Raw genomic sequence first — 20,727 nt, forward strand, 5'->3', positions numbered from 1 at the left:
ATGGTATTATTGCACTACGTTATTTGAATAGACAACCTGTTTTCGAAACGGGTCATAAAAAAGACTACATGTAAAAAATATATAATGAATGGATTATGGATGACAAGATACAGAAGATTTAGCTCGTTCACTGCTAAGAGCTGATGATACTTTTTATACTTTTTAAAGAGTTTTATACCAATTTAATATTTAAATTCAGTTGATGTCTTGAAATAAATTAATGGACGGTTGTAAATACTTGGCAAAACTACACAAGAACTGTATTTATAAAAAAATACACTGACAGAAAAAAATTATTTTTGAATCTTATACATTTTTGGCGCAAAAATTTGAAGATTTAATGGAAAATAATTTTCTTAATCGAAAAAACCCGAGTTTATTTCAATGTTTTGATCTTTTTTGGCAGTAGTGTAAATAAATTTTGATTTTCTTCTGTCGAAAAAATGATTCGCGGTAGATATGAAATTAATAATGTACTGATTTGTTACTCAAAAGAATATTGTTTTCACAAAAGTTGTTTTTTTTTTCTGTGTATTTTGCATACTTTAAAAAATAATAAAATATTAAATTACATATTTTGTTTACATAAATCTACAACTTAGTGGTTAAGTTGGAAGATCGAGATATCTATTGTCTAACTTTCATAGAATACCGGAAGTAATTTAAAGTTGTTAGATGTGAAATCGCGGTAATTATGTGTAATTAAAATTTATTTTTTATTACAATGGTTATCTCAATATCTCAAGGACAAGTGTGTTTATAATAAAAATAAAAAATACGATCTGATTGACGTTGTATTAAGACACTTGATATACTTAAGCAGTAAATTTGAGAACCGCTATGGTCGTTGTAATTCGAGGCCAGTGAACCTCACGATAGCCTACTCCACTCGCATCGTGTCTCGTATGTAAGATGGTAGTAAAGAAAGCAAAAGAACAAAGAACAAGTAAAAAGCAAAGAAGAACTGAAGGATAAAGATGAGAGAAAATGGTGGCGGCGATGATGACGATGAACGAGAGACGAAAGAGGTGAAGGGTCCACTTGTTCGCCATATAATACAACAGCTGGTCATTGCACCTATACCTTCTTCCCCGTCGTTGTCATCTACTGTACAGTGCATCCTGATCAGGTCTGTTGTTGCTAACCGATTTATCAAGACCGGTTAGACATTTTTTTTTAAATTCACTTCTTTTTACTTCTGCCTTGACGACTGCTAACCACGAGACTCCACATGAAATTCGCTTTCATTTGTATTTACTGTTAAATTCAGAAGATATTTATTTAAACTCACTTTTCAATTCATTGCTATAATTAGTAAAAATTATGTTAATTTTTATAATTATTTTATTGTTTGTTTTGCATTGCGCATAGTCATAATGTTGTTTATATTTTTGCCACAGATGTCCTTTTATTCATTAAATTTTGGTGTCTTATTTTTCTTATATTGGAAAATCACCCAGAACTTTCACGAATATAATGTACATATATATTGAGTATATATTTATAAGAAAATTTAATAATAATTATATTAATTTTTCTGAACCAATTTAATATTAGAGTCTAATGTCAAGTGAGGCAGGTATGCGCTGTGAGTAAATGTGCGCAACTCATTAATTTCGGACTGAAATTCATGGGTCTGCGCACACGTAACCACTGCGTACACTTGCTTATCATGATTCTATCATATTTTCATTTCATTGAATGAAATTAAAAGATTTTGATAAATAAAAAATAACCAAATATTAATATGATCCTGAAGTTAGCAGACATTTTAAAAATTTTTGAATTTTCGTTTTTCAATAAACCAATTGCAAAAAAATAATATAAAAATATGCACATGTAGAAAATTTTAAAAACTACAGGTGCAATTTTTTCGAATATTTTTTTTTATGTTTTATTGTCTAAAAAAAATCAAAAAATTATTAGACGTCTGCTAACTTCAGTATCATAAATTATTGTAGTTACATTTATTATGAAAAAAAAAATAATATATATTACGATCTACTAATTTGTAGGACAGTTGAAAAACTTCCCAATTATAAAATTTAATGATTAGAATTAAGTAAAACAACCTCTAAAGAAGTTGGAGCGGAACTAATGAATCAAAATAGTGTTAGCTTTTGTAATTTCTAGTGTAATCATAAAAATTCATGATTTTAATTTATGATAGAATGCAAAGAATTTATAAATTAATAATTATTTTGTATTTCATAAAAAAAATTAGTGGAATAACTTATATAGTTACCATTTATGTGCACATGCCGTCCGGTAAAAAGACGTGGCAACAATGCACTTTTTTTATGTTTTATTTCGAATTGTATACTGAGTCAGTATGTATATATTATATATGTCTTAAACTTGTTTTTTTAGTTTGTAAAATTGAAGGATGAATAGGGAAAAATTTATAAAAAATAACAGCGAAAATTTTTTCAAATTTTCAAAAACATTTTCAAGATACTGGACATTGAACCATTTTCCTTTGTAACAACTACCGAATTTGAAATTTTAAAGTCGGAAAATTGTTTTTTTTCAAAGTTTTGTAGACATTAAAATATTTACATGTAAATACTGCAGTGTTCTCTTCTGATTTTCTTTCCTCTCAGAAAAAGAGAGGAAGGTAGCTTCCTACTCTGCTCTCTTTAAAAGAAAGAATGTCTGTATGCGTCATCGTCAAACATTGCCTTAATGTATTTGAGAAGAAAAGTTGAGACCTATGAGAAATAATTTATAGAATATAATCAGGAGTCAGAATGAAAAAAAAAAAAAATACCAATTGACCCATAGAGGAGATGGACATCGAAATGACATCGACATGTATCTGTGGAAGGTTTAGGGTTCGAAAAATTTTTTTCCTCCCGTAATTTCTATTATTTTACATTTTGAAAGCCTCATAAATTATGTGGGATGATAATCAGTAGTCAGAATGGAAAATAAAAAATACCATAATTTTATATTGAACATATATAAAAAAAAAGTACACTAATTTTAAGAGGGCATTCCAATAAACAATTCTGCCATCCCTGATTAAAAACTCCGATTGAAACCAATTAATTCCGATTAAAAGTCTATCGGATTTCAATCGGATTCAATCGGAGTCAATCGGATTCAATCGGAAATCAGCGGTTTCAATCGGAGTTTTTAATCAGGGATAGTTATAAATTTTTCACCATAACCGCGCCAAAAATTTAAATTCTTGCCCTGTGTAGAGGGAAGAAAGTCTTTCTTTTTGTTTTTATGAGAAAACAAATGATAAAATAGGACGTCCTAATCCGCGTATTTGACTCGGGTAGGCAATTATACACGTAGGTTTAAATGTCCTATTTTCCTCCCTAGGCGTATAATATACTATTTTGTATGAATTGTAAATATTTAAAATTTTTATTATAACTTTGATTGGTTTTTTATTGATGTATTAAATATTATTTCAGCTGCATCCTACCGAGGTCCAGGTGAAGATGAAGATAAAGATTCTTACGCAGCTAGAATTGCATTTACCGGGAATTCACGAATCTTAGGGCCAATTTGCATTGTCGTCGGTGCATTGATGCTAGGACTTGGTGTCTTGCTATGCATGTTAACAAGGCGTGCAAGAAAAAGGGAACGACGAGTGGGCTTCCATTGTCCGTTGCATGGCGACTTTTATCCACTTGGGCCTGTCAAGGGTGTAGGAATCCTCGGTAAGTCAGAAAAAATTTTATTTGCCGCAAAATATATCATCCAGTTCAAAAAAATATTCCGGGATTCACATGAAAAATATGATGAGTTATAGCGAAAAATTTACATCCATATATATTCATACATTGTATATACATGCATACAGAGATCTGCATGGAAGCGTATCGAGAAATATAGCTCGTTAGACGGCTGTTTCCTGTGCCAAAGGGACTCGCTCGTTCAATAGTACAAAAGGATGCAACGAACCGGTGTATATTCGCGTAACGAGTATAATATAGTCTAACGAAAAAGATTATAATTAACCGTCGGTATGCAGGTTAAATTGAGAGATAAAAATAAAATGGAATGATGGAAAGACAAGGTCGTTTAAAATTACCATTGTCCATCGATCTGCATTTTATGTCTTGTTGATTTCATGTCACAAAATATGGGACAATAAGAATCAGATACACGCATATCTCAAATATATTTAATAACCGCTTATTATATTCGTAATATATATAATCATACTTTAAGCTTCATATATATTTTATTCTTTGTTGATACAATGGCATCTAATTGTCACATTCCCTAACAATTATATCGGCAATTGTTTACGTAATTATTATTTTTGCCTTTAATTATTCTTATTAATGCTAGTTTTAAAAAAAATATTAATTAAAACCTTAGGGTAAACTTCACTTTTTATGAAAGTCATGAAAACTTTTTTTGTCATAATAATTGAAAGCAACTGTTTCTAGAACTGTCTTTGTACTTTAAAATTTTAATAATGCAATAAAAAGCTAGTATTTGCATTCACATCTGAGTTTTAATATTCTGTTGATATTTTTTTTATTTCTGTTTTATCTCAAGAATAGCTTTTGAGCATAGCGTTGGTATCTTATTTTCTCATTTTAAATTCCTATAATTTTTTTTCATACAGCACGAGGGACTCATTATTTTTTCGCACTTTATCACAGAATTATTTTTTTCTCGTAATTTTGAATCATAATTACGGTTTTATATTTTTATTACATTAATTATTGCTTTCATTTCCTCGCCGTCTGTTGCTTTTTTAATAACGCAATTTTATTTTTTCATCTTGTATGATACACATATTTTTTTTAGAGTTACATTTCAACAGATAAATTATCACATTTTTTTAGTGGTGGTAAACATTTTTAATTAAAGTGTACGATATATGAAACATAAATTATTTGTATTTCTCATTCTCATAGTCATGACTATTATCAATTGTATAATAATATGACATTCAGCTCTATTTTGATTCATTCACACTTTAGAATTAGAGAAATAAAATTTTGTTATTTTAATTAACATGAAAAAAAAGTGATCGAAGTGTAAACATCTCATTCAATATTATAAGCTTAAGAGCAAGTGTCAAAAGAGCTTCGACAAGGATAACTAGGCCGAGTAGAACACTTACAAGAGTACACGACAACTGTTTCCGGCGAAAAGCTGTCAACCTCATTCCAGGTCATTTAGAAATAAAAAATAAAGCCTTCTATTTTTTATTAAATTTAAATTTCCATCGACTTTGAAATTTTGCTCTTTTTTACCTGTGTAAAAAAGATTCAAAAAAAGTTCCACATGTGGAACTTCTAAACTTGAGACAGATTAGAACTTTGAGTGGAACTTTTGTAATTTTGATAGTAAAAAGAAAAATTTATCAAGGACTTTATATGAGCGAATTTTGAGTAAAATAAGAACGTTTTCAAAACATATTTTTACTACATTTTACCCTTGTTTCAAAAAAGTTCAAAAACCTATACTATAATTTGGAACTATTGTGAACGTTTTTGTATTCTTTTGGCGTTATTGGTTTCTAATGGAAACTTTTTCGGAACGAGGGTAAAATGTAGTAAAAAATATGTTTTCAAAACCTCATTTTCTTACTACATTTTACTCTTATTTCGAAAAAGTTCCAAAACTTCTTATTTGGAATTTTTTCTTCTTATTTTTTAACAACGTTTTTTTTTTCATTCAAAATTCGCTCATATTAAGTCCTAGGTAATTTTTCTTTTTACTATAAAAATTCAAAAAATTCAAAAAAAGTTCCACGTGAAATTCTAATCTGTCTCAAGTTTAAAAGTTTCATAGATTCATTTTTGGAATCTGTTTTGAAGGAATTTTCTTTACACGGACATATGTATCATTTTAATGAATTTTTTTATCATAACCATCGAAATTATTATCTAAAATGAAATGCTATTTTATATTTTTAAACCTTGACCTCTTTCGTCCTTCGTTGTCTATGTTGACCTTTAGTATACCATGCAAGTGCTGTACGCACAAGATAAATACAATCCTGTACGTATTCCGTATTGTACGATAGAGCAGTCCACTGAGATTTATTCGATTAGCATACGTACTTACTGTACTACTCTAAATATCGTCTATGTATGCTTGACCCCGTTGTAAAGGTCACGCAAATAGACCGTAGTATTTTAGAATGGAAATGTGCTTTGCTATTTTAATAATGCACTAAATTACAAAGGGGTTGAATTCGAATGCAAATAAGTCTGAGGCAGAGCAATACAAGTACTCAAAAGTCAAGTAATTAATTTTCACTGTAAAAATTTGAATAACACAGAAATTTTGAGTTTCTCTTTAATTGATATCTATTTTTTTATTGTGAATAAAAAATCATTACGAATAAAATGAAATAATTACAGCGATTATTTATTTCTATTACTGTATTTACTGAATAAGAAAGTGACTTTTCTGACGTTCAAAAAAGCTAAAGTGTAGTGTAGGTATAAGAAAATAGAGGTCACAACTCTCACATACGATATAAATATCAAATGTAGACATAGTCTTATAAACTGCATTTCACAATTATAAAACTGACCAATAATTATAGAAAAAGTCTTTTTTTGAATACTTACAAAAATTATTTTTATGTAGAAATTATAATGAATAAATTAATTTATAATTACTTCTGTGAAATCGCAGTCAATTTTATGGTATTTAAATTTAAAAAAATTTTTAAATTGGATAATTTTTCAAACAATAGATAACAAATGATGAAATAACATGATTCGAAAAAAGACACAGCACATATTTTCTTATTTTTTGAGATTTATCATTATTTATTTTCATTCTTATTGAAATACAGAAGTTCTGAAAAGTTACTGGTGATGGAAAGATTTGTGTAGGATCAATCAGAATTTCTAAAATTCCTAAAATTACAAAAAAAGTTACCGTATATTTTTATTTCATCACTACTTTGTTTACAACTCATTAATAATTATAAACTCATCTGTCAAAAACTAAGTAAAAGTATTAATATTTAGTTACCATTTTGAATTTTTAAACATTAAACAAAAAGTAACACCAAAACTTTTCAAAATTACATTGTAAACTTTTCTGTAAAATTTCTTTTTAGAAAGGACTAAAAGTTCTACAAACGTCAAAGAGTATGCAAAAATAGTAATTTAAAATATCATTTTGTCGGAACTTTACATCATGGGTTGAGGTGAGAATGAAAAAAAAAAGTGACTTCAAACAAAGCACCCTAATATATACATATATAATTTTCAAAAGATGAAATTTTTATTTATGGATAGAAAGAGGTCTCAGAACTTTAAGCGGTTTAATTATACTATGAACTATAATCACATGCAAAACTGTCTGACATATTTGGCGAGGTCTCAGAATGACGCTTTGAGGAGCTGCGGCTAATTTTTAACTTTTTTTTTTTCTTCAACAATTGAGATTTCTCAATATATTTTTTTCATTACTTAAATATGTTATACTGACCCTAAATTGGTCACTTCTCACGACGGCTTCAGCCAGACCGTGTAAGACATATATTTTAGCGTCATGTATTTTAGGCTGCGACATTACCACGAGCTTTTATTATACCACCGATAGATCTTGGAAAGTAGGGGAGCTTGGACTACATTTTGGCACCATCGCAGGAAAAAAAATCTACTAATGCTTCTAGTCACGTCATGATAGAAGTGCTGTAATCTGTTAGTCTTGCCATTTCTTTTTTTTCTTCCCAAGTTTACAAGCTTAAGTATAACAAAAAAAAATATAAGCATCATATTAAGTAGGGTCGGTAGTTACTTACGTCCAAGTATTTCGCTCAACCAAAAGCTCCGAACGCAAAAATGAAGAACGAAACTCGATGCATTGGTTCATAATCTCTATCTATCAATTTACCCTTTTATTTTTTTAAACTTTTTATTTATTCAAGAGAAAAACCTAAAAAAAGTTGCTGTTTAAACCAAGAGGTCATTAGATCCTAAATAGTACTTGAGAACTTAAAAGTACTTGATGAGTTTCTAGTTAACACCTACTAGAGTTTTAGTAGAACTTAAATTTTTACTCAGGGTTCAAAAAATTGAATCGTCTACAAGAAAAAGTTTTTAGTTTTGTTACGAGAGAACTAATATTTTCATAGTTGAACGAAAAAACGTCGAATTCCCCATGATATAAACATCAGATAGTCAATTATTTTTACTAATTGTTAAGAGTTTGGTATACAGAAAATTTTTGTAAAATTTGGTTCTGTATAACTCGATATTGAACAGATTTCTGTGCAATTATTTGTCATATGGTCAAAACTCTGCCGAAATTTTCAAAGTCATGAACCTGAAGATGGAAACGTTTTTCGTGCAACGAAAATAAACTAAATTTATGTTATTCGACTGCTTAAGGGGTAGTTCCGGAATGACAAACCAGTATCTAAGGTACCCGTGGGTAATAAGGCCTGTCGGATAATAAGGCTTAAGTGACAGAAATGATATTTAAAATAATTGCCTTCGCTAAAGGCTACTCTAGTAGAAGGGTCTTGCAGAGAGATGTTACGACAAGTTATAGAGTCTCGATACCACATTTCCTGTCTTCTATATTTTATCATCCGTCATATGCTGTCGTAGCGCAGAAGAAATGATAAAAAACAATCTAGTCTTCTGACTCTTAAAAAGAATACTGATAGTTTTAAGTGCTGTTGAGCAAAGCAGTCTAGTCTTCTGACTTTTAAAAAGTATTGTTGCTAAATTTAAGTGATGATTCATCTCTAATACCAATGTTATTAAGTATAATTAAACTATTACAGTTTGTTTAACCCGTAGGCCTTATCACCCTACCGTAGTAAAATAAGGCCTATTCGTATGTTTTTTGTAAAAGTTTAATTTTTTGTTTGTTTGTAGTATAAATTGCCATTACTTCATTATATTTTATGGTTAATGTATTGAAATAAAAATTTATGATACATTTCGATAATTAAATGCAATATTTTCGATTCTATTCAAAATCTCCCTTAGGCTTTATTACCCACCGGTACCTTATATGTGGAAAATTTCAGAAATCTAGTCATCCAGTAGAATTTTACTATCAATAGTTTTTTTTTTTATTGCGCGAAAAACGTTCCGATCTTCAAATACATTAAAAGTCGAAGAAACCGAATCTAAACCCTGTAATGTCGCGCTCATTTTTCTGTAATTTTTTGCATTTAATGACAAAAAAATCGATTTAATTGACCTTAGTATATCTTTTAATTGAAATTTTTTTTAATTTTCAGCAATAATTAAATAAAATATTTCATTACTGATCAAAACTTCATTAAATTCACAATACATTTGTTAAATATAAAGTAAAAGTGATTAAAAGTAATGAGACTAATGATCGGGATGAATTATTCCAGGAGGCAAAGAAGTTGGTCGATGGCCAAAAATTCCTTGTTTAAAGGGACGCTCAGATACTAAAACACTCAACAGTTTTATGGGATCGCACATGGGTCCACCACAATGTCCACATTCAGTTCTCAGCAGCACCAGAAGTTCTGTTAGTAGTTCACCATTAAGTCCTTGTCCAACACCAATGCCATTTCTCGTGACATCCGGATCTGTCAGGTAAATATTCTTAATACCACACATATATTTTAACATCAATTTTAGTATTCATATCATACATCTCTACAAAACTTTACCTTTATTATCAAAAGAACCCAAGATCGTAACAAAGATTACTACTAGGGTTTTTTATTGTGGGTAAAATCTATAACTTTTATGAATAAATAAAAATGAAGTTCCAGTGATGTATTAAAATTTCATATTTAAAATTAAACTTTTATGAAGTGAATTTTAAAAATTTCCTAAATTGAAAACAGTTATAACTTTTTTTAATTTTTAAGTACTGTTTCTAATAATTCACTCTAAAATGCACTGGGAATTATCCAGTATTATACATGTATATATGCATATATATATATATATAGAAAGTTGTCCCTCGCTTATTCTAAAAATATCACTAAAGCTTCATATTTATTTCACGAAACTCTATATCAGTCACGTTTGTCGTAAAACACCCTCTAGGTCTTTGTTCTATTCCCTGACCCTGTGTGACGTAGATGAACTATCACATCACGTTTTACTATTACAAAAGACATTTACCACGTCAGTAAACTTTATATTTATTTATATATTATAAAATTTAATATTAATTACTATTTTTAACATAAAAATAATCCAAGTCAGCGAATAGTGTTCAAATTAAATCAAATTTGATTATCCCGTGTAATAAAAATTGTTGACGGTTTCAAACTTCAAAACGTGACTCAATGACAAACTTTTTTTGAACAATTTTCAAACTCCAAAAAAAAAAGGACTTAATACTATAAATTAACGTTTTTAACTCTTTTGTAAACTTTTTTCGACTCTCCTGTAAAAATACTAGGGTTCATTATTTTTTTCAGTGCAAAATACCTTCAGGAAAAACTGATTTTGAACCATTTCTGAGTTCGTCGTTGTGTGATGTTTTGAAATTTGGAACAGTCAACAGTTTTTCAACATTTTTTTTACACCGGATACTCAAATTATTCAAACTATTAAAAATACTCGTGAATTTTCGCACTATTCAATTCAAATTTGAATATTTGGTTCCAAGTGAAAATAAAATTTTTACCTTCCTTGTGATAAATTATAAAAATATTTTGAAAATTTACAAAGACTGAATTTTTTCAAAATCAATTCAAATTTTGATTCGACACAAATAAGTCTTGAGTTCGAATTATTTGCACACTTGCCGAAAATAATTATAATATCAAAACTTACTCCTTATTTTTTCAAAAACAGTAATTCGCTTTTTTTATATAAACTAAAACAAAAAATTTAAAATATATTCACTATCAAAGGTCAAAGATTGAACGTAAAGTACAAGTGGATTTTCCGTATAACAATAGCGCATGTTCGATTGTTTGCCCGAATGAGTACTTTGTATCCTGACACGAAGTCGACACTTTGAATTATTCATAAGTGATTTTGGACCATAGTCAGACCTTGTCGTATGTACATTTAAGAACACAGTGTCTGTTACTCTTACACATGTAAAACAAACACTGGAATACTTTGTTTGCGTATTTGCATTAGATTATTAATTTGAATTTAGTATCGCAAAATATGAGGCTCTATGTTTTTATCTACGGTGTTAGAAAAAGGCAGGATCATTTATTCTTTCAAACAATTCAGTTCTATAAGTGTTTATTAACAAATTGAAAAAATATTTGTACGGTCTCCATACTTTTTACATATGAATTCTAGTAAATAAGTAATTTTATTTCAAAGTAAAAATCAATTTTTTTTAATAAAATTTTATACATAGTAAAAAATATTGTGTTAAAATCAACATAATCTGTGTGATAGAAACAGTCCGCATAATATTTAGGTTATTTTTTAACACAGACTATTTGTGTTAAATTTAAACACGAAATTCGGGTATCAATTAATTTATTTCAAAAAAATCAAAACACTCTTTTATTTAGAGAAAAAATAACTTTAACACTAGATGAAATAATTCGAAATTATAACTAAATTTTTTTATAGAATGATAAAAATTCCAGATTTTAGTAAATGGTTATTCAATTTAGCAAAAGTTAATTCAATATATCAATAACAAAATTTTTGAAGTTGAATTGATATTCATAAAATGTCGGGTTCACTTTCATTTTTCAAATAATTCTTCCCGGACTTTAGATCGAGTTTTTAACTTAAATTCTGTCTTAATTTCAACGTAACACTTTTAAAGTGTTAAAAAGTAGATCGATTTGAAATTTATAAGTAACGCAGTGAAATCTGTTGATTTAACATAAAAAATTTAACATGGGGCGGTTTTAACACAGATACAAAATATTTTTTACTGTGCGAATAATGCATTATGCATTTTATATTTCGAAAAATCTATCTTTTTAAATGCATAGAATTTATTATTATAAAGTGATTCAACAATTGAAGTGAGGTTGAAATGGTTTATCAATGTATAATATATATCATCTCGAAAAGCTGTAATATCTCGATATGAATCTTGTAATTTAACCACTTTTTCTTCATTTATATTTATATATGAAAATTGAGTTTTCTTAAAATCATTGTAATTAGACACTCTATCTACTACTTGATTTGTTTTTTCTTCTATAGTTTGAGTAAAACTAAAAAATCCGATTTGTCCATAACCCGATGGATCATCACGAAGTTGACAAACAATTGGACTTGCACAATAATCCTATATTAAAATATATACATTACTAGCTGATAATAAATAAATTTATCAATATCTAAAAATTTTACCTTATACATCATTTCAGTATCATTAACACTGATACTACTGTCAACAACCTGTGTATAATTACCATTATGATTTCTATAGGAACCAATTATTCCATTGGTAATTTTCGTTTTATACGAAGCTGCTACAAAAACTATAAACAATTATCAATATTATTAAAAGAAAAAGTAAAATTTCGTTCCGGCCAAATCTATATGATAGAATCAGTTGATATTAAATTTGGTATCGTTACAAAGATATTAGCTTGAATTTGTGCCTTTTCGTCCTCCATGAAAAAAAATTATAAAAAAAATATGTTAAAATATAAAAAAAATATATTTTCCATATAACAAAAAATATATAAATATGTATAAAAAATATATTTTAACTGTATTAAAAATATATCTTAGAACATATCAAAAATACAACATAAAATAAATTTATTAATAATATATTTCAAATATATAAAAAATATGTTTTTTAAATCTTATGAATTGAGCGTTTTAAGGATTATAAATGTGAAAAATAACATTTCTCTAAGCATATAGAAACTATAACAAGCATTAATGATTGATATGTTACGAGTAACGAAGTTGTCTATATTTATGATAAACCGATATTTTTGACATTCGTAATTCTTTAAATGCTCAATTAATAAGATCTAAAAATTTTTTTTTGTAAATATCTTCATAAATACCCATTTTATAAAAAAAATGAATGTAACTTTTTTGTCAAAAATTTAATTTCCTACAAATCGTTCCTATGATTTTTTTCTTTGATCTGCATAATTTAATGTGATATTTAAAAAAAACCACGATTGTATCGAGAAATGAACTTTGATCGTCCTAAGACACGTGTTCTTTTTACTTGAAAAGAAAAAACAAAATTACCCACGTATTTTTTCACTAAAAAAAAGCTTTTTATGGGGCGTCTGAGAAAATTTAATTTTTAACGACCACTTTATAATATATATATAATTAAAAGAGAATAAAAAAAGTTAGTATATGCCATGTATTCCGGGATGATAAAAATTAAACAAATTTAATATGTTATCAGTGAAAAAAAATATATATTAGACGACTAATAGAAAAAGTTTGATCGTGTGTAGATTTTTTTTCATAAATATCATGATTGTACAATAATCGAAATCAATAAGTTTGCGAGGTAATGATGAAATTTGTCTCATTAAATTTTAATGATAACAGAAATAAATTAAAGATTCTCGAGTTGATTTACGAGTATAGATTTTAATAAACAGTTAAATGGAAATCATATTTTATAAATTTGGCAGTAATACTCGGTCAGTCACGTAGTGACTGTAGGTTGCTCGTATTTTATTATGTATTTTACAATCTTCTCAAGTATTTAAAACTTTTGACTTACCGTACTTGAACTTCTCGTCAATACTTTCTGCAGTAGAAACGTTAGAAAAATCAATGGTCGCAGCGTAAAAATAACAATTGCTATCAAGTATTAGATCTTTACTCTTGACTAATTTAATCACATTTGTGTTATCGTTAATAGCAAAAGGTTTTTCGAGAAACAATACAACATTATCTCCTCTAGAATAAATATTTGAAATGGTTCTCTTTTGGCATTGATTCACTGATTTGGATCCATCTATTATCGATGGACATCCAGCAATACAATACTTTTTATTTGCTCTAAAATGAATTTTATATTTAAAATTTATAATAAAAAAATAAACTATAATTTAATATTTTCAAATTTACCTAATTAAATGAATCTCGTTCGACGTTAGAACGGCTTGTGAATGAATAAGAGATCCGTAATGAGCCTCTGATCCTTAAGATTATGGATTTAAAAAATTGTGATAAAATCATTATTTATAAACGATTATTAGATATTTACTTACTAATTGATAATGGGCAATCTTCTCCGGCACAGATCAGTACAACCCACGATGATAAATTTTTATTATTTATTTTTTGAATATTATTTTTATTACCAGTAATACAAGACTTACTCACGGAAACAATACTTAATATAACAAATGTTTTAATTAAAAAATTCATTTTAGAATTATTTTTCAAATCGCTGAGTTTAATTTAAAAAAAAAAAACAATTTATATATTTTTCGTGTAGCAGTAAATCAATATAATGCCATCAACCAAAATCGTTATGATTAATTACGAACTAGCAAGACTTATATATACATGTAAGACGCATCGTTAAAAATGCCACGTATTTTTTTTTTTTTTTTTTTTTTTCAAAAAATTATCAAAATACAAGTGGATTTATTTCATTGGTGCAATAATAGTGATAAGTTTTAAATGCCACATAAACTTTGAAAAAATTCGAATCATAAAAAAAAGGATAATTGTCGGTATAAAAATAAGAGTAGGAGTGGGCACGAAAAAATTTTAACGGTAATTACTTTTAAATTCACAATTTTATCTATCAATTTGTGCGAAACATTCTTTATATAAAGTTTTCTTGTGGTTTAAGTTTAGAAAAAAAAAACAGATTTCGTGGCGCAAAAAATTTTTACTCGCCCTAAGAAATTTTTGCACTACAAATTAAAAACAAAACTTTTCTTAGGGCGAGAAAAAGTCTTCTTGGAACTAGAAAACATTTATTGAGACGAGAAAAAAATTCTTGCGCCCAGAAATTTTCTTTAAATAACACAGGAAACTTTTTTTTTTTTTCAAATTTTGAGTTTTTTTAACTCGTCAACAGATAAATAGATTGAATAGACTAATACATGTTTTTGTAGGAAATTGAACGCTCTACGAAAAAGGTCTCTTATCATTTTTTGATAAATCTACCCGTTTATAAGTTTCGTCAAGTTGAAGTTTAAAGTACATTAAATTTCGGTATTATTTGACTTTTTTGGCGGAACTATTAGACTTATAACAAAATTTTCATAGGACCCTTTTTTTGTAGTCAATTTCATTTCTTAAGAAAATTTTTTACTTCAATTCATAGTCTAAAATTTTTTCGCGTAGTAAAAAATAGATCGATTTAAAATTTTTAAGTAACGCAGTGAAATCTGTTGGTTTAACATATAAAATTTAGCACGGAGCGGTTTTAACACAGATACAAAATATTTTTTACTGTGTGAATAATACATTATATATTTTTTATTTCAAAGAATCCATCTTTTTAAATGCATAGAATCTATTATTATAAAGTGATTCAACAATTGAAGTGAGGTTGAAATGGTTTATTAATGTATAATATATATCATCTCGAATAGCTGTAATATCTCGATATGAATCTTGTAATTTAACCACTACCTTTTTATATCCATGCAAATTTACATATGAAAATTGAGTTTGATTGAAATTATTGTAAACGAACACTCCATCTACTACTTGATTTGTTTTATTTTCGAGAGTTTGATTAGACCTAAAAAATCCGATTTGTCCATAACCCGATGGATCGTCACGAAGTTGACAAACAATTGGACTTGCACAATAATCCTATATTAAGATAAATACATTACTAGCTGATAATAAATAAATTTATCAATATCTAAAAATTTTACCTTATACATCATTCCAGCTTCATCAACACCGAGACTACTGTCAATGACCTGTGTAAAATTACCATTATGATCTAGATAGGGACCAATTGTTCCATTGGTAAATTTCGTTTTATACGAACCTGCTATCGAAGCTATAAACAATTATCTATATTAGTAAGAGAATAAGTAAAATTTTGTCTCGGCCAAATCTATATGATCGAATCAGTTAATGTTATTAAATTTGGTACCGTTAAAAAGATATTAGTTTGAATTTGTGCCGTTTCATGGTTTGAACTTTTATTGAATAAAGACCATCGTACTTATTTTCTTTAAGTAAATTAATATTTTAACTACTCTGTCACTGAATATATATATATATATATTAGGGCGATCCAAAAAATAACAAACTTTTTTTTTTTCTTCCAAACAGGTTCAAAAGTTTCATTTAGATAAAAAAAGACGCCTGTGAAAATTAGAGCTCTTAATATTAGCATTAAGAGCTTCCTCATCGCACTTTTCTATTTCCCATAAGAATAACATGGGAAAAATTTTTTTTACGTCTTCTGATTTTTATAAGTAGCTAACGATGCGTCATAGGAATAAATGGCAGGCATATTTTTGTAGGGAATTGAATGCTGTACAAAAAAAGATTCTTATCATTTTTTAAGGAATCTATTTGTTCAAAAGTTATTTGAGGATGAAGTCGAATTCATATTAAATTTTGAGATTTTCTACTTTTCCGGCGAAACTATCAGACTTATTACAAAATATCATCTGACCTTTTTTGTAGACAATTTTATTCCCTAAAAGTTATTTCTAATAAAGTTTTTTCAAATTCCGCATTGTTTTCTAGTTATTTTTATTTTAATGTCAAGCTCTTAAAATCAATCAGAAGACTATTTTTTTATGAGCATGACATTAAAATAAAAATAACTAGAAAACAATGCGGAATTCGAAAAAACTTTATTAGAAATAACTTTTAGGGAATAAAATTGTCTACAAAAAAGGTCAGATGATATTTTGTAATAAGTCTGATAGTTTCGCCGGAAAAGTAGAAAATCTCAAAATTTAATATGAATTCGACTTCAACCTCAAATAACTTTTGAACAAATAGATTCCTCAAAAAATGATAGGAATCTTTTTTTGTAGAGCATTCAATTCCCTACAAAAATATGCCTGCCATTTATTCCTATGACGCATCGTTAGCTACTTATAAAAATCAGAAGACGTAAAAAAAATTTTTCCCATGTTATTCTTATGGGAAATAGAAAAGTGCGATGAGGAAGCTCTTAATGTTAATATTAAGAGCTCTAATTTTTACAGGCGTCTTTTTTTATCTAAATGAAACTTTTGAACCTGTTTGGAAGAAAAAAAAAAAAATTTGTTATTTTTTGGATCACCCTAATATATATATATATATTAAATGAAAATTAAAAAAATTTAGTATATGCCATGTCTTCCCTGATAATAAATGTAAACAAATTTAATATGATATCAATAAAAAAAATATATGAGACGACTAATAAAAAAAAGGTTGGCCGTGTGTACATTTTTTTTTATGAACTTCATGATTATAGAATCATCGAAATCAATAAGTTCGCGAGTTAATGATGAGATTTGTCTCATTAAATTTTTATGATAATAGAAATATACAAACAATTTTAGAGGTGATTTGCGAACGTAAATTCTAACAAACATTTAAATTCAAATCATATACGGAAAATAATAAACTTTAAAAATTAGTGTTTGAAATTATAACCCGGAACCAATATGGGGAATTTTAACATTCCAAATAATAAATTTTATAATACGCGTCGTCTATTTTCTAAGTATCAGTGACGATTTTTAATGTTCAAATAGTAGATTTTCTCGCATAGACAATAAATTTTCATACTTATCCTATAATTATTCACGTTTTAATCATTAATGAAAAAATTACTATTTAGAATGATGGTATTTATTGATCATTTTATTATTATATTACTTGTCGTTCTCAATTTATATACTTCATTTTGTTCCGTGAATTTTATAAATTTGGCAGTAATACTCGGTCAGTCACGTAGTGACTGTAGATTGCTCGCATTTTATTATGTATTTTACAATCTTCTCTAGTATTTAAAACTTTTGACTTACGGTAATCCGAATAGTCGGAATGACTTTCAACAGTCGAATCATTGTTGAAAAAATTAAACGTTACAGCGTAAAAATAACAATTGCTATCAAGTATTAGATCTTTACTCTTGACTAATTTAATCACATTTGTATTATCATTAATAGTAAAAGGTTCTTCGAGAATCAATATAACATTAACTCCTCTAGAATAAGTATTTGAAATGCTTCTTTTTTGGCATAGAGTCCATGTCATTGATTTATCTGCTATCGATGGGCATCCAGCATAACAATTTTTACTTTTTCTGAAATGAATTTTACATTTTAAATTTATAATAAAAAAATAAACTATAAGACAATGTTTTTAAATTTACGCATTTAATTGAAACTCGTTTGATGTTAGAACAGCTTGTGGATGAATAAGAGATCCGTAATGAATCGCTGAACCTTTAGATTATGGATTAAAGAAATAACGATGAAACCAATATTTATAAACGATTATTGAATAATTACTTACGAATTGATACTGGGCATTGGTCTCCGGCACAGACTACTACAACCCACGATGACAAATTTTTATTATTTATTTTTTGAATATTATTTCTATTAAAAGTAGCACAAGATTTACTCGCAGAAACACTAATTAATAAAACAAATGTTTTAATTAAAAAATTCATTTTGGAATTATTTTTCAAATCGCTAAGTTTAATTTAAAAAAAAAACAATTGATATATTTTTCGTGTAGCAGGAAATCAATAAAATGCTATCAACCAAAATCGTTATTATTAATTACGACGAATCAGCACTTATATATACAGCTTGGAGCATTAATGTCTGGTCTTTGGATCTAATCTAAAAGATATTCTAATGACCAAGCATCAATCCTCCAAACTGTACATGTATGACTCATCCTTAAAAATTCCACGTATTTTTTTTTCAAACAATTAACAACATATACGTGGATTTATTTCATTGGTGCAATAATAGTGATATATTTTTAATGCGACGTAAACTTTAAAAAATTCGAATCATAAAAAAGATAATAATTGTCGATATAAAAGTAAGAGTGAGAGAGGGCACGGAAAAATTATAACGGCAATTACTTTTAAATTCACGATTTTATCTATCAATTTGTGAGAAACATTCTTTATATAAAGTTTTATTTTGGTTAAAGTTTAAAAAAAAAACAGATTTCTTGGCGCAGAAAATTTTTACTCGCCCCAAGAAATTTTTTGCACTATAAATTGAAAACAAAACTTTTCTTTGAACGAGAAAAAGTCTTCTTGGCCCAAGAAAACATTTATTGAGGCGAGAAGAAAATTTTTACGCCAAGAAATTTTTTTCTAGTCCTAAGAAAATTTTTGTCTCCAATTCATAATGCAAAATTTTTCTTGCGCGAAGAAATTCTTTTTTTTCTGTGTAGTATTTGTACATTAGGGTTTGTCATTTCGGAGCAACATTTTTTTTAGGCTCATTGAAAAACTCAATTTTCCGTTTAAATAACACAGAAAATTTTTTTTTTTAACTTTTGAGTTTTTTTAACTCGTTAATAGATAAATAGATTGAATAGACTAATACATATTTTTGTAGAAAATTGAACGCGCTACAAAAAAGGTTTATTATCATTTTTTGATAAATTACCCATTCATAAGTTTCTTCAAGTTGAAGTTTAACGTACAATAAATTTCGGTATTATTTGACTTTTTTGACGAAACTATTAGACTTATAACAAAATTTCCATAGGACCTTTTTTGTAGACAATTTCATTTCTTAAGAAAATTATTGACTTCAATTCATAGCCCAAGATTTTTCCGCGCAGAGAAATTCAATATATCAATAATAAAATTTTTTAAGTTAAATTGACATTCATAAATTGTCGAGTTCACTTTCATTTTCAAAATAATTCTTCCGGGACTTTAAATTGAGTTTTTAACATAAATTTTGTCTTAATTTTAACGTCACACTTTTAAAGTGTTAAAAAGTAAATCGATTTAAAGTTTTAAAGTAACACAGTGAAATCTGTTGATTTAACATAAAAAATTTAACACGGAGCCTTTTTAACACAGATACAAAATATTTGTACTGTGTAAATATTATTCATTATATATTTTTTTTTTTAAAGAATGTATCTTTTTAAATGCATAGAATCTATTATAATAAAGTGATTCAACAATTGAAGTGAGCTTGAAATGGTATATCAATGTATAATATATATCATCTCGAACAGCTGTAATATCTTGATATGAATCTTGTAATTTAAGCTCTAATTCTTCATCTAAATTTTCATCTGAAATTTGAGTTTGATTCAAATTATTGTAGTCGAACACTCCATCTACTGCTAGATTTGTTTTATTTTCTATAGTTTGATTAAAACTAAAAAATCCGATTTGTCCATAACCCGATGGATCGTCACGAAGTTGACAAACAATTGGACTTGCACAATAATCCTATAAAAATATGTAAATTATTAGCTAATGATAAATAAATTTATGAATATATAAAAATTTCACCGTAATCAGCATTTTACTCTTATTAACACTGGCGTTGTCAACAACATGTGTAAAACTACCATTATGATCTCTATAAGAACCAATTATTCCATTGGTAATATTCTCTTTATACGAAGCTGCTATCGAAACTATAAACAATTATCGATATTATTAAGAGAATAAGTAAAATTTTGTTCAAGCGAAATCTATATGATAGAATCAGTTAACGTTTTAAGATTCGGTATTGTTAAAAAAGATATTGGCTCAAAATTGTGTCTTTTCGTGGTTTAAACTTTTTTTTATTGCCAAGTTAATTAAACAAATTTATATTTTAACTATATTTTGTCACTGAATATATATAACTATCATATACTAGGGTGGTCGTTAAAAATTAAATTTTCTCAGACGCCTCAT

General features: G+C 27.4%; 1 protein-coding gene across 3 annotated transcripts in view; it reads left to right on the plus strand.

Moving 5' to 3' along the window:
• The window catches only part of LOC130664716 (uncharacterized), a 56,607-nt gene that overhangs the window by 23,856 nt on the left and 12,024 nt on the right, over positions 1-20,727 (plus strand). For all 3 annotated transcript variants that reach the window (XM_057464786.1, XM_057464785.1, XM_057464784.1), the window contains exons 3-4: positions 3,429-3,677; positions 9,332-9,539. In XM_057464786.1, the coding sequence (XP_057320769.1) occupies positions 3,429-3,677; positions 9,332-9,539 (457 nt within the window). The remainder of the gene's footprint in view (positions 1-3,428; positions 3,678-9,331; positions 9,540-20,727) is intronic.

The sequence above is a fragment of the Microplitis mediator genome, chromosome 3 (genome assembly GCF_029852145.1).
Source record: "Microplitis mediator isolate UGA2020A chromosome 3, iyMicMedi2.1, whole genome shotgun sequence".
NCBI lineage: Eukaryota > Metazoa > Arthropoda > Insecta > Hymenoptera > Braconidae > Microplitis > Microplitis mediator.